The sequence below is a fragment of the Harpia harpyja genome, chromosome 7 (assembly GCF_026419915.1).
Source record: "Harpia harpyja isolate bHarHar1 chromosome 7, bHarHar1 primary haplotype, whole genome shotgun sequence".
NCBI lineage: Eukaryota > Metazoa > Chordata > Aves > Accipitriformes > Accipitridae > Harpia > Harpia harpyja.
Genome location: NC_068946.1, coordinates 9153984 through 9169248, shown reverse-complemented (window position 1 = coordinate 9169248; position 15265 = coordinate 9153984). Strand labels below are relative to the sequence as shown.

General features: G+C 48.4%; 1 protein-coding gene across 2 annotated transcripts; it reads right to left on the bottom strand.

Annotated features, from left to right (window-relative positions):
- Positions 1-237: 237 nt before the first annotated feature.
- On the bottom strand, positions 238-13240 carry PPIH (peptidylprolyl isomerase H). 2 transcript variants are annotated; one of them, XM_052792737.1, is made up of 10 exons: positions 13126-13240; positions 12612-12676; positions 11938-11961; positions 11399-11443; positions 11078-11120; positions 8955-9047; positions 7313-7400; positions 6487-6527; positions 5122-5210; positions 238-3060 (listed from the first exon to the last, which is right to left on the bottom strand). In XM_052792737.1, the coding sequence occupies exons 1-9, from the start codon at positions 13189-13191 to the stop codon at positions 5142-5144; spliced, it is 534 nt and encodes a 177-aa protein (XP_052648697.1). In that variant the 5' UTR covers positions 13192-13240; the 3' UTR covers positions 238-3060; positions 5122-5141. The 2 variants fall into 2 exon arrangements, with proteins under 2 accessions (XP_052648697.1, XP_052648696.1); XM_052792736.1 differs by lacking the exon at positions 238-3060 and adding an exon at positions 3292-3496.
- Between the last annotated feature and the right edge of the window lie 2025 nt (positions 13241-15265).

Below are 15265 nucleotides of genomic sequence, written 5' to 3'. Positions count from 1 at the left end.
TAAAACAGCATCATTCCGGGCGGCTAAAGCATCGCAATGGACCTCCCGAGAACCGGCGTGCTGCTGTAACCGACTGGGGGGGGGGGAGGTCTCTCCTCTGACCCCCGCCCCCAGCTCTGACCCCCCCTCGGGGAGCAGGCAGAGGGTCCCGAGCCCTGCGCCAGCCCTCCCGGCGAGGAGGGGAAAGGGGTCCGGGCTTCCCCCGCAGAGACGCGGGCCCTGGTTTTGGCGGGGGGGGGGGGGGAACTGCCCGAGCCCCTCGGCGCAGGGGAGGCACGGCTGTGGCTCTGCTCCCCTCTGCCTCGCTCCCCACGGAGCTCCTTTGATTGCACCTGCCTGGGTAGTTAAGATAAATGCCTCCTAATTGGGCCATTGGAGAGCCAGGCCACAGCCCCGGGTCAGAGGTCTCCTGAAAGTCTTAATTAGCCTTTTCCTAAGCATCCTACCCTTCCCTTCCCGGGGGAGCGTCTCTGCCAGAGGGATGGGGAGAGGCTGTGGGGCAGCTCCCCGAGCCCCGAGCCCTCCTCCCCACCCAGGCAGTCGGGAAAGCATCACTGCTGGGTTGGAGCCCTTCTCTAACAACCACCCTTCACTTCCTCTTCGCCTCCATCCCCATGATCTTCACCTTACAGCGGCTCAGAGAGATCCGGGATCTCTGCCGGATTCCCCAGAGGGAAGGTCCAGGGGAAACCCAGTGTTCTAGTCCACCACGTTATTTTCCTTGGACACTTGAAAAATGTGGTTGTTGGCCTACAGATTCATAGCCCTGCCCTTGGCTATGTGATTCCTCCCACAGAAAAGGTCACCAGCAGCCACCAGGAAAGTCTCTGGGAGCTGACCCATCATTCCACCACCTTTGTGACCAACGTGTATCCCCTTGGGATCAGCCCTTACAGCATCACCCACAAAATACTGTCAGTTCCCCCATCCTAGTGTGAACAATAGAAGCCAGGGACCCAGTTTCCCACATCACACCATGGCCAGGTGAGGGGCTCAGAGGGGGCCAAGGTCAATCCACCACAACAACCAATGTGGGTTTATGGACCTAGGTCTTGTCAAGCTGTCTTGGTATCTTTTCCATGAGATCTCCAACTCGGCTAACAAAGGAGAGAGCTTTAAAACAATAATACAATCCTGCAAGGGATCTGCATCAGGATCGTGACCTTGAAACCAGAATGATATCAAAATGGGATGATACTCAGTAAGTCCATTGAAAAATAAAGTCTTAAAATGTAATGGCGAATAGGGAATCCACCATGCAAGAGACCTTAGCGGGAGAAAATTGGGGAGAAAACTTCAAATCTCAGTGCTGAAGCCTGTGAGGATGTCAGGGCCATGCACCTACAGAAGAAAACATGGGCCACCCAACAGCTAACAATGTCTTTTGGGGGAGCAACACTGCAGGGCCCAGAGGCTAATCTGATCCTCAGATGAATCAAAAGGCAATCAGAAACACTGTCTCCAGTTGCAGCATCCACAGTTGGAGGAAGACGCTGGAGCTCAGAGAGAGAAGATCCATCATCTGCTCTACAGCAGGAGATTCCAGGACTGGCTACATACAACATAACTGAAAGGGGACTTCATCATGCGGGAATTAAACCCAAAAATGCGGTCTTTGAGAAAACTTTCAGCCTGCAGATAAGGAACAGCAGGATACATAAGCTGGAACTCTGTGCATTCAGCATCAAAGAGAAATCTAACAGGTTATAGTTAGCCATTGGAACAACTTTCAAAGAGGTTGTAATGGATTTGCTGCTGTTAATTAATTTGGGGAAGCTCTGTGACCCCTGCTACGTGGGAAGTCAGACTAGCTGATTGCACTGACATAAATACATCAGGCCAAGAAAGTGCCGCTGAGCCTGGACCCAGAAATAAGCTGGTTTCCCTGGTGAAAAAGTACGGTGAATTTGGGTACCCGCAGCCAGAACTGCAAACCTCAGCACTGCAGCTGGCAGGCACAGCTCCCCCGAGCCGCCTGGAGCCAAGTTACTGCCTAAACCCCGTAGGGAAGGGCCATCTGGACACGTTCCCTGAGCAGGACCAGCAGCTGAGTTTCTTTTTGGTCACCTTTATCTCACAGCTGTCACCCAGCTCCGGTTTTCTCCTCCCTGTCGGGAATTTTCAACCCTCATCTCACAGGAGAAAGCCCTCTGCAAAGTCTTTTTTGGGGCTGGAGAGGAAAGGGACGGTGTCCTTTGTGTTTCTTTCATCACCTGACATTCTGCAGGTACAAGAAGGTGAGATGCCTCAGGCTGGAGAGAAGTGAGCACGAGTGTCCTCAGCAGCTGTGCAATCCCAGGAATGGAGACCTGGAAATCCTGACAGCCAGAGCCTGCTTCAAGGACTTTAAACAGCGACGAGATAAAAAAAGCACACCAAAGCACGCCTGCAGGATCTGTCCTCCAGTACGTCAGTGCTTGGTATCTAGCACTGGTTAACACAAAAGCCAAGTGCACGGACTGCACCTCCCCGAGACAGCCCCACCCAATACACTCCTGCTGCCCAAGGAGTGATGGGACGTATCTGGATGGGATGAAACGCCTGCACGTGACAGAACAGACTTTGTCCCAACTCCTTTACATTTAATCTGCTGGATGAGAAAACTCACACTGTAGCCCAGCCCCCATGAGGGGTGCTTTCTTGTCCCCCAGCAGGTAGGTGAGCTTGCAACCTGCTTCTGGGAGAAAAAAGTCAGTTTTTCCACCAACCTGCAGCCTCAGCTGCGCTCTTTGTAACCATGCAGGATAAGGAGCCCCCATTTCTCCTCCTACAGCATAATCATTCTCTGCTTCCTAGCCCAAAGCCCTGCTCCAACACCCTTGTAGCACTCTGGTAAATTCCTGGTAACACCCATGGCCTGATGACCTAGTGCTGTTATGTGCCAGGGGAGGTTTTACAAACATTTCTTTACAACGCAACTCACCTCAGAGCCCAGCAAACTCATGCCGATGGAAGTCTGTGCCATACCCATTTCTTGTGCTTCAGAGTAAGGCTGCACATAGAAAGGTTCTGGAGATTCCCAAGATGACAGGAACCTCTCTGCCAGGCAGCCTTATTTACCTGCCAAGTAAAGGAGCTGGTGTAGCACGGCACTGCCATGCTCTGCCATGCTCCTTTCACCCCTTCTTTCCCATTTTGCTAATGCCCAGCAGCAGTGCCCCTCAATACCATGCACAGCAAAGGTTCCCTACTGAACCAGCTAGGGATAATGCACATTGCTGGAGATGCTATAGCCTTTCTCACCTGAAGAAGAATCTGTTCCCAAGCATGTTAACTGATGTGCACTGCACACATATTTAACAAAATTCTTTATTTACATTTCAAAATGTAAAAAAAAAAAAAAAAAAAAAAAAAGATAGATGCCAATTATTAAATAATTTCAGGCGAACGTCAAAAGCATGGATCTGGCCTGCAGAGAGGACTGGGGCAGTGGGGGAACTGGCTGGAGTTGGAACTGCATGGAGCCAGCACAGGCCTAAACACTGGTGAAGGAACACTGAAACAAAGAAGAAACAGGTCCAAAACGCTGGACAGCCATTCCCAACTCATCCTACAACAGCAAGACTGTGCAGTGACACTGGGGGCCGCTACAGCGATTTTCAAGTGAGTGCTACTTGCTGTATGCACTAGTTCATGTCAACCCTGAGCTAGAGAACTCAGGAGTCATCCTGGGTCTCCATGCCAGGCATCTGTATCTAACTCTGAACTTAAAACCAACAGTGCCTGTTTCTCCTGGCTGATTTTAAAGGATCTTGACAAGTAAATGATTTAGCTGTCTGAAGTTGGGCAAGACAAATGCCATTCTTGTCTACAGGCAGCTGAGAGGCAGCAGGGTGCAGAAAAGCAGTTCCTAAGACCTGGCTGGGAAGTAAGCAAAATGGCACCAGCCTCGTACCTAGAAATGAAAAGTTTCCAGTCCCAAGTTGGATGTTGGCCAGAGATCATGTACTCCAAATTGTAATGATCAAGTCTGGGCCTGAGGACAACCCTAAGGGGACCCAACCCATCAGCACCTGTCTGCCCATCTGCAAGAAAGCCCGTTAACAAGGTTGTCCCCATCTTCAAAAGGCTATAAATTCCACCAGAAGTACCAGGGAAACAAAAGAATAATTACATTCCCTGTTGTCACTTCATCAAATAGGAGGAGTTCCCAAGAGTCTGAGGCGCTGCAGATCTGAAACACTTTATTATGGAAGCAGGGACGCGTCTTCGTGGCTAATGCCAGATGTCTTTGGAAATCATCTAATGGGGAAGGTCAAAAATTGTGGGGATTTGCTTTTGTCAGTGCCTGCCTGCTGAAATTTGAAAAATCAGCAACCAAAAGGCTAATACAGCAGATTTTTGACAAGCTGCAGCCTGACACATTGAAATCTAGACAGATTTGTTTAAATGCTTGTGTTTTTTATGGTGAAGTGGGCGGACAAATGGAAACAGAATACTGTATGTTAGCCTGAGCTCTGTCTCGAGCCTTTGGTTTAACCAAAATGAAGCCTGAATAATAGTAAATGCTGGAAACATCTCCCTTCAGATGAGAACAGTGGTATTTTTTCGAGTTAAGACTATGTAACGTTAATTCCTTGGCCCTTCAGTGGTGGCAGTCCTGCAGCTGTACCATGCAACGAGGCTCAGGTCCTCTCTTCCTCCTCTGTTCTTGATCCCTGCCTGCCCCACACACAGATACTCTGCTTTCTGTAGCAATAGGAGAGTTCACCAACCTGCAGGTCAAAGTGAAGCCCCCCACCCCCAGACTGCCTGGGTAATACCAGCTGGATTCCTGCTGCAGTTCCCTTTCATCCACTGGTTTCTAAAGCCGAGGCTTCGAGGCAGCCTAACCCCATCCAAGGCAGAGCTCCCACAACCCCATCTTCCCCCTGATTGCAGCTGCAAAATCTTATCCCTCTAGCACTGCCTTTGGTGTTTGTGTAGCTCAGACGGAAGTCAGTTCAGGGAGTTGAGCTGGCAAAAAACTAACGCTGTTAGAGAAGCATTTTCTGGTGTTTCACTGAGCTGAGTCAGCTCTCTGCAGACTCAAATGAAAGTGAAAATAAGTCAAGAAAAAAGCAAGGAACAGAGCAGCCCAGAGTTCAATTGCACTGGGTGCCTGTGAAGACTGAGACTTACCACATTTCCGTTTCATTGCTTTACATTTCCCCACACTGAGAGATCACAACTGGCAGTTTGGGTTTGTTATTTGGACCCGTAGGCACATTCTGGGGACAAACAAATACATAACATTAAACCTTATAAAAGCACAACAAATCAAGTGACAGGTACTTGAAGACTGGTTAAGAGGTGTCTGTGCAACATCAGGAACAGGGAAATCTAGACACAGCTCTGAGCAGCATAGAAGCACCATCGCACATTTTGGCAGCGTTCAACTCACTCTGTGTGCAGAGGTTTGGGATACAGACCACACCCCGATCCTTTGAATGGGAGGGAAAGAACAGAGGAAAAACCAGAGAGCTCCTCAGGAGATACAGCAGGCATCATGTCACTTGAGGCTGCTCTGGCTTAAATTTTTAAAGTTCCTAATTACAGCTGCAACAAGCAAAGCAAACTTGTATTTGTACAGAGAGGGAATCTACGCATGAGATAGCCACAAAGCAACCCTCATTCTGAATCTCTCATTCTGCTGGACTCACTAATCTTTCATGAGTCTCTTAACTTAGTTCCTTTAACTTGCCCTTTACTGCAGTGATGCACAAAGCAGGCACACCACAACCCTTCCATCAGAGCTTTTGGTGAAGACAGCTAGCAACACATGGATTCTATCATGCTGTACAGTTCCTTGCACGTGACCTTCTCTCAATACCTAACAGTTGTCAGCTCTGCCTGCACCCCACTTTTTGGATTCTCTGATGGCAGAGGCCCTTGTGCACATTATCCCATGCGTGTGCCATGAAGTTAGTGTCGGCTGTCTTGAACTCACTGCTATTTGTTAAATCTACTCATTACCCTGCCATGACACCCAGTCACAACGTTGGTAGCAACCACCACCCTTGAGCATATTTATCTTCAGCTTCTGGAAGCCCATCAGAAGATTAGTTTAATTTTTCTTATTAAACATGCTGATCATGGATCAGCAGAACTGATGATTTAGCATCCACTGAATAATCCCAGGCAATGGCACAGAAGTGATCTGCTTTACACTCTCGTCTGAGTTGCTGATGGAACAGCTTTTCAATTCAGCTTCCTGAACAAATGCAAAGCATTGCAAATATAGCCACAAGAACACAATCCCCGCTCAAAGACTAACTAGCAAGCGTGAGATCATAGCATTTCTAAAGTCAATCTATATGACAGCCTTTGCCTCAACAGATTTCCTGCTATTTTATAACGATGACAACCTATAATACCAGTTATCAGCACTGGTATTGCCTGGTATCCTGTAAACAGACAGCAGGAGAGAACAGAACAACCCTTGTTAATCCCCTACGTGACTTTCCAAAGTGGACATTCAGAGAGAAACAGGCGAATTCAACTTACTTCAATTTTTCTCATGACCAACAGCCCATCGACAATTTTACCTAGAATGGGAAAATTTATCCATGTCAATATGGCCATTTTTTACCTTTGCTCCCCCACACTCATCACAGGTACATGCATTTTTGTTCCTCCTGGAAAGTCTTGTGCAGTATATAACTACTGGGCACTTCAGGGTTTGTTACCGATCTCTAAACTGATAAAGGAAACTATCCCTCTTAAAACATTCTCCACATTAAGTGCATTTTCCCATCACAGGCGTGGCACGTGTAGAAATCTAGGTGTTGAGACCTACCACCACCAGCTGTGCTAAAATACAGCATGAACAACCTCTCTATCAACACAACCTTTGTAATGATGCAAAAATGGCAATGAACAATATCAGTGTTACTTAAGAATCAGAGGAATTACTAAGTAGGACATCAGCTTCAAGGCTGGCACTGAAATCCTACAGCTCAAGTGGCAGTACATGAAAAGTTAGCAGATGTGGTTTCATAGAATTACTACCCAAAAACTCTGCTGAAAGCTCCGTCCTCTTTGACAGTGGAGAAGAAAGGTATCCCTTCACTCATCTGTCACTTCTGCACTGGCACAAAGATTTATGTAGTAGCACGATACACCGAGCAAGGAACTGATCTAAAGCTAACGTGCAAAAAAAAAAAAATGTTTCATTTCAACAGTGATCCATCTCAGTGTCTGGCTGCACAGATATCTCCACTGGCACAAGCGAGGGGGGAAGAACAAGCAGTCCATGGCTGTTTGTTCTAGCAGCTGCACCACAGGGAGTGTCTGTGAGCTGGTACGCCAGGCCTCTGCTGCAGGTACTCACCAAACACAACGTGTTTTCCATCCAACCAGTCACATTTGGAGCATGTAATGAAAAACTGACAGCCGTTGGTACTCGGACCACTGTTTGCCTGGGGGTTGAGAATGGCAAAGTACAAAAAGCGTACAATTTAAGACTTCCCAAAACTGAAGGCACACACATCTCGCATAGGAAAGAGTTGTTGCTCTAGACCTAGCTTAGCTTATTTTTAGCTTATTGCTACACAAACCAAAGGAAGCAAGATATACATCTGCAGGAGAGTACCCTGTGCTGGGACGTGGCATGCCACCAAGTCTGATCATGCCAGCGTGCGCAAGAGCCAGGTCACGAACTTTTTATTATGCTTCTACGAAGGCACATTCAGCACAAGACTGTGCTGAAATCTGGGCTCTAGTGCATGCTCCTGAAAAAAGGCTGAACTTTTTGGTGATGACTACTTACTGGCTGCAGTATGGTCCTGGGGAAAACTGAAAGCCAGGAACTGGGGCAGAAAAAAGCGCAGTTGATTTCTGCTATTTGGAAGGTTTCCTCGGAGTAAGTTAGGGGAGAGTGTCTGTTCCAATGATCAGGATGAGAGAGGCGACGATCATACTGGCACAGGGCTCACAGGAGCAGTGTGATGCTGATGTGAAATCTAATTCACACCTCAGCACAACACCCAGGGCATTTGCGCTCTGCTAAGAAAACAGCTCTGCAACACTTAAGTCCATTTCAATTTTTCAAAGCTCTATTCACAACTGGGAGATACTAAAGCATGTGTCTCTGCTGACAGGTGAACGGGGCAAGTTTCGCAGCTGTAGGACTGCACAGGACACGGTCACATTGGATTTTTACTTATTGCTAGCCAGCTTTGGAAGGATGCAGTTGGGATGGATCGTGGTTTGGCCCAGCAGAGCAACTCCAGAGCCATGCCACTTTAACACAAGGCTAGCAATACCAGTGTGGATCCCTTCTCCCACACCAGGGTACACTGGTTGCTTAGCTGTGTCATGACACCTCTTTTTGGGCCGTGTTTTGAACTGGATGAATAACTAATCCAAATGGTGAATGCCCTAAGCAAGTGGTTTTAAGAGCAGGGCAGCTGAAAGAGCTGGGGAAGAAGCAGCTGTGGATAGAACACTGAAGCACTGGCTCCACTTGATTTCTATTGCAAAAGTCAGCGTATTGTTCCTACCAGACAACATGCAATGGTTGCAGTTTTTCCTACAATGTTGAACAGGAAGCATATGTTATAAAAGATACCATGGTAACACTGCTATGGCTTTGAAACTCCCAAATCTCTTTGTTTCATCCTTGCTGAGGTCAGTGTTTGATAACAGTATCAGGGAAGAAGAAAACACCACCACTTGCCAGCGTATGAAAGCTGTAAGAATCAAGCTATTCTAAAAGCTGACCAAACAAAGCCTGCCCCAGCACTCCAACAGGTAAAAAAGAAAGGATGCTGCAGGATCAGGACTTTTATGTTACTCAACACATTAACCCATGAAAAGTCTTCTGACTAGTAATTACAAGACAGGTCTTTCAGACCTTGTATCCAATGGTGGAGATTTATTTTGTCCAGCAAGTAATTTATACACTTTGGAAAAGGGCACAGAGAAAGTACCAGAAGCTTTTTAGTCTTATAATGTCATTATTTTATACTCACCATAGAGAGCAGCCCAGGAGCAGAGTGTTTCAGCTTGAAGTTTTCATCTGCAAAAGGACCCCTATATATACTGGCTACTCCAGTGCCGTCTCCCTGTGGGAGAGAGGTGCCCAGTCAGCCATAGCATTTGTTCTGTAGCAATTAAATTTAAAAATTAATTTTAAAATCCCCAGGCAAAAGGACAGGATTAAACTCAGCCCAAAATGGATGCTGTACTGCCATTTATATACACCAGCAGTGAACACATTCCATGTTTCATTTCTGAAGAGGAACAGTGACTGGTTTCTAACTACACAGTAAACTGTTTGCTATCCATATGATGGCAGAAACCCACAGAGATGGTAAGGCTTAAGTCCAAGCCTCCCAGAGTGAGGTGGAGGCTACAGATTGCTTGGTACGGACCCACCTGGACTTGGCAGGGAAAAGGGAGGGGACGTAGAAGTATGGGCTGGTGTGACAAGGAAAGAAGAAGTGGTTGTGTGGAAAAAAGTCGGCTGATGGTATGCTTACTTATTTCACCTTATTTTCTGTGACTTTACTGGAAACAGGGAAGTGATGTCTCTGTTCAGCTAGGACAGTTTCTAAAATACAGAGTTACTAATTTTTGCTGTACTTTCTACCAAGTCAAGACATCTCATACTTAACTACAAGCCTGAGCACTCAGATCTCAAGACACTTATAAATTCAAGCAGCATGGCCCGGAACAGCCACAGACTGCAAGTTTTGACTGCTCACAAGTTTATAACTTTGCAGAAGCCTGACGCATAGTTCACATAAGACACGTTAACTTGTCAGACTGCTGGAAGGCCACCCTGCCCTTTGGTCCAGCATTGCAGAGACACTCCTGTGTGATGCCAAAAGGACTGAGCAGGGACCTTTCAATAGAATGGCCTTAAAGATGCTGCAGTGGGGAACCCTTCAGGGAAAGCTGTAGAAGCAATGCAAACAGGTATCTCTGGCACGGTCAGTTAAATTCACTGTTCTGACAGTAATTTTTTCCCTTTCTGTGTTGATTTTCCCTTTCTTTGTCGCTTCAGCCCCATTTCTTCTGCCTTGCTGCAACCTGTCTCCCTTCACTGCCTTTCTACTTAACACATACGTTCTTTATTAGGCCAAACTTAACAGGAAAATAAGATGTCGGTAATATACCATGTGCAGGTCCACATCTGTTGCTCTGCTTGCCTAGCCCATGCTTCTTTTCCTCCTATTCTCTGTGGCTCACTTAAACTGTTGGCTCTGAGACAGGAACATATACGCTATCTTAGTGGCCGGTGTGACCATTCTTGCTCCCCAAGTGGCTTTGTAATAAGCGTCATTTATAAATTACAAATACTGGTGTAATCTGTAGTGCTTGTTGAGCTTCAGTGGAAGTAATAAAGCCCACTGAGACATTTGAGCAGCATCACAATTAGCGACTACCTAAAAGTCTGGCGTGGCTGAGCCACCCTGCTGTGTGGTCAGTTCTCTCAGTGACTTTCATATAACCAAGTTTTATAAGTTTGGTATTAAAAAAGCTTTATCACCCCCCTCATATTTTCAAACACTTCCAGAAATGAAATAATTCTACTGGGTCCTAGGACAGTGAAGAGACCCTGTGGTCCTCCAGCCTTCCCCATACACTCGGCTTATCCCCAAGTCAGAGCATGACCACCACTGCAGGCACAAAGTCTTTTCTACTTTGAGACAACTCAATAACAAAAAGTTAGTTTTGATTTAAACTCTCTCTTGCACTAGATACTTGGTTCTGTACTTAGGGTTTCTCTCCACAAAGCTAATAGAAATTCGCAGGGTTTCCTGTTTGGGGGAACAGGAGAAGCAGGAAGGACAAAAGTGTAAAAAAAAAATAAAAATCTTTGCAAGTTTGAAAAGCCTCTAGCTGTACTGCCATGTTTTTTTCAGACAGGAAATATTTTGGGAAGGAGCAGGTATGTTCACCCAAGACTCCAGATTTGGTTTCAAGTACATTACAGTCTGCTGCAGTAAGATGGCAGCAATGCTATGAGGAAACCTCCAGTTACTACTGGGTACCTCAAAACAGATCCCACAAATCAGCACGGGCCCTTGGAAACAGTTGCATAATATACCATGTAGGAAAAATACAAAAAGAATAGAGAAGTACATACGTTTACAAAGTCACCTCCTTGGATCATGAAATCCTTTATTACCCTAAAGAAGTAAAACAACTCTTAGTTCTCTGTAGACAAATGCCTCAAGAAGTTTAATCTGTGTGATCTCAGACCTGGCACAACAGGAACGGGGGATCCCTCCCACTGACCCCAACGTACACATCTGACAGCACCCCCAAATCCCCCAAAGCTAAAGAAGGATGACATTAGCCACGACCTTCAAATGCCTCCCAGACCTAAAATGCCCAGAGGCAGGTCTCAAAACCACATCTAGCTCAGACTGCTACTTAAGTGCCTAAACAAAAGCAGATGAATTACCTGTGGAAAGTGCTTCCTTTATAACCTATAGGGACACCATCTTTCCTGCAAGGAAATAAAAAGGAAAATCATTGCAACTTACTGGATATCCCAACACAAAACCCTCCCAGGAATTCAGAGTCTCAAAGCATTGCCCTATACGTTAGTAACTGCCTTGATATACAATCGAGCACTGCAGCCTGGCTCTCAGCTGGTGCTATCAAGAGGCAAAGGGAAACCACAAGTGGGCTCTGCACATTAAATGACATGGTACCCTACAACATCCATACCATCAGCTTTACAGGATCCCACTGCAATTTGTATCATGAGCAGGTGGACTTTTTAGAACAACCTGGGCGTGAACAAAGTCATGCCCAAAAGAGAAAGTCTGCCATCTCTGTGACTGGCTGAGCCCGTCACAATTTAATCACAGCAGATTTCTGTAACTCTCTCATTTTGTACTGGTATAGTAAGAAAAACTTCCAAGTGAGCCTTCTTCCTACTCACCCAGCCCTGTCTGTCTGAGTAGGCTGCTTAAAAGGATGCTATAACCCACTTACCTGAATTCACCTGTACAAAACTGCCTGGAAAACAAAAAAGAAAGCAGAGCGTGAGGCAGATCTGAACTCTGAGGACACAGAGGGCTGTGTTCAGCAAACAGTCACCGACTGTTGTGCAGGACCCTCCTTACTGCATCGGGAGTATCCCCAGTGAAATGGGAACAGGCAGTAACTCCTCCCCACTTCCATTTCAAAACAGACTTCTGCGCTTTCTGCAGTTGAGGAGGTCAGATATCTAACACCGAGGTTGTAAGAGATGGTGAATGTGGGCCAGGCAACGTATTTCAGAGAACAGGGTATATCCATCTCTCCCGTGGAAGCAGGATGTCCAAGCGGTACATCCTTCAGTCAGTGGCAAGAGAACTGGGTGGCGAGGAGAACTCTACCATGACGTTAAGGTACTGCCTTTTGTAAGCGCGCTGAGTGTATCAGAAGCTCCACAGAGGGAGCAGGGAGGGACCGGAGTCCTTCACCTTCCAGCCAGATGGGCTGCCCCAGGGGATCAGGATGCTGCACAGTCACATCTCTCTGGGAACAGCGAGAGGAGCAAAGCAGGTGCAGAGCCTTGCTGGGGGGCAGGTGGTAGCCACCCTGCCGCGAGAGACACTCCTGCACCAAATAACCTTCGCAGCCCAGGTCCAGGCTGAGCTGCAGGAACGCTGGCTGCTCCTTACCTGAAGTTCTCTGCCGTTTTGGGTACAACGTCGGCAAACAGCTCAATCTTCATGCGGCCGACCTCCTGGGGAGACGGTGGCCAGATGAGCCTCCCCACACACACCAGCCTCCCCACCTCTGCGCCCACGGAACTCCCACAAATTCAACCTCCTGCTGCACCCCCCCCATCCCTGCAAGCCCTCTCCTGATGCACCTCTACACCCCTCCCCGCAGAGCTGCCACAAGCCCTTCCCGGTGCCCCCCCATAACCCTACAGCCCCCCGATGCTCCCCTGCAACTCCCTCCCGCTGCACCCCTGCAAACCCCACAACGCACCCCTGAACCCCCAAGGTACCCCCGCCATCCCCCACTGCGCTCCTACACCCCCAACTAACCCCTGCAAGCCCCCTTCCCCCCCCGCTCCGTGCATCCCGGGGTCATCCCCTATCCTCCCCCCCCTCAGTGCTTCCCTGCAAGCCCCCCCCCGGTGCAGCCCCCGGCCACGCCCGGGGCAGGGGCCGCGCCCTCACCCACCTGCCCGCCGATAGTAACATCGAAAAAGACGACCGGGTTGTTGGGGTTGGATGCCAGCACCGCCATTGCGGTCGCCTCTCCCGGAAGCGGAAGTGGCAGCGGAAGCGGCAGCGAGGGGCGGAGCCGAGGCCCCCTGGGAGCCGGCCGAGGCGGGCGGCGCAGGCGCAGGCGCAGGCGCAGGGCCGGCGCTGCGGGGGGCCGGTGGCCCGAGCGCGTTTTGCGAGTGGGCCCAGCCGTCCGTGGAGTCAGCCCCGCGGCGGTTACTGACCTGTGACGCCAGACCGCGCCGGGAGGGCGTCAGAGACGCGCCAGAGGGGTTTAGGACATCGGCGTTCTCGTGGCTGTCCTTTATCCCTCACGGACAGCTCTGAGCTTCCCGCAAGCACATTCCTTATTTCCAGGGCTCTCCCATCCAAGATGGTTCCCCTTTCCTGGGAAGCCCGGCAGGGCTGTGCTTCAGCAGGGCGCGGGGGCCTGTTTTCAAGCACGCCCCCTCCTTCATTTGTGCAGACGTGTCGCAGTGCAGAGAGTAGATACGAAATCTCCGACGCCCGATTTGAGATTTTCATGGGCTCTGGCAAGTGGCACCCGAGGAGAAGGTGTTGACGCCATTGCGTTAAAGGGTAAAGAAGTTTGGCAGAAAATAAACCCCCTTGCATTCCAGCTTATCCTCAGATGTCAGAGGGGCTGGGGGTGGCTAGGTTTAACTTCTGAGTGATGTCCAATTCAACACTGTAAGTCCGGTCGCGTTCAATACGCTGAACTATCACGATGACGGACGCACTTAATAGCGTACTGAACTCTCAGCTTAGCCACACAAGAATTACTGGACTTAGGGAGTTTAGTTGCGCTAATGAACTATCATGACTAGATTAATGAGCAGCACAGTTTATTAAAGCAACAGTACAGGTTCTTTTGGATTGCCGGTGATAAATACACTGTCTGCAAAGCACGTGCAAATAATAATACAGTCGACTACAAGCACGCTAAATTATGGGAAAACTCTATACGGGGAAGCACTCGGTATAACCGAGGGCTTGAATCTTACCCAACAGGTGTCCCTATGGGGGGGGAAGAGAGGTTCAGCCCGTCGACTGATCCCAGAAGTCAGCGATGTCCTCCTGATTTGTCTATGATGGTGTCTTCCCTAACATTCTTCCTCTCTTAAGCCCTTTTATATTTTCTTACTTTTTAGGTGGAGCTTGAGTGACTCCAGTTAGACATACCTTTGATTGGTATAAAGTTCTCTCACTTTACTTTTAAAGGTATATGCTAGAGAAAATCCAGAGCACATGCTCAGTGAGGAGTGGTTACACCTCAGAGGCGGGTAGGTTTTGAGATGGAGGTGTGTTTTGGTGTTATAATGAGATTATAATGAGCAAAGTTCATCCAGAGAACATGATTTAGTGTGTCACTACTCCAGAACTGGGCACTTATGATATAAACCAGAAGTAAGGCCATAGCGTTGACAGAACCCCCACTGTTTCACCTCCTTGCTTCAGTGGATTCAATGCAGGGACCTTCCATTCTTGTTCCAGTAGTTCCAGTTCCCGATTCCTGCGGTGATATCACAGAGCCTGGCCGCGGTGTCTCCACTCCGCTCCACTCTCCATGTTGTTTCTCTTAGAGTCAGCATACCAAGCTCCCCTGGTGCTGCTAACACCTAAGGTTGCAGGTTATGTTGCTTAGGGCATTATTATGGAACAGATTTCTTGTATATCCACTGCATTCCACCCTGGAGGCTTACCTTCCCTTAAGTGGGGGGACATATCAGTAAGTCACCGCCAGCAATCATTCCACAGACAGGCATTAAGGTGACCATGAAAGTTGTGTGGCCCTTGACTGAAGGCAAGGACTTTGAATTTTTAGTCAAGAACATCACCATCCCGGTGTGCCGAGGAAGGAGAGTGGTCTTGATGTTCTTTGAGGAGCTGCTCCTAGATGTGGCTAAGGTGGGGATTCTGGCTAATGTTTTTCTCCGTGTACGTCTGGCACATTTTCAGTGCTCCCTCTAACTCCTTTGCAGGCGGGTCAAAGCCATGGCCTTGGGCAGGTTTTCCTTGGTACTTGTGGCTGGGCCTGCCCTTCTCCTTCCAGAAAGCCATGCCTGAGGGCCGAGCTTGTCAGGGGTATCCAGAAA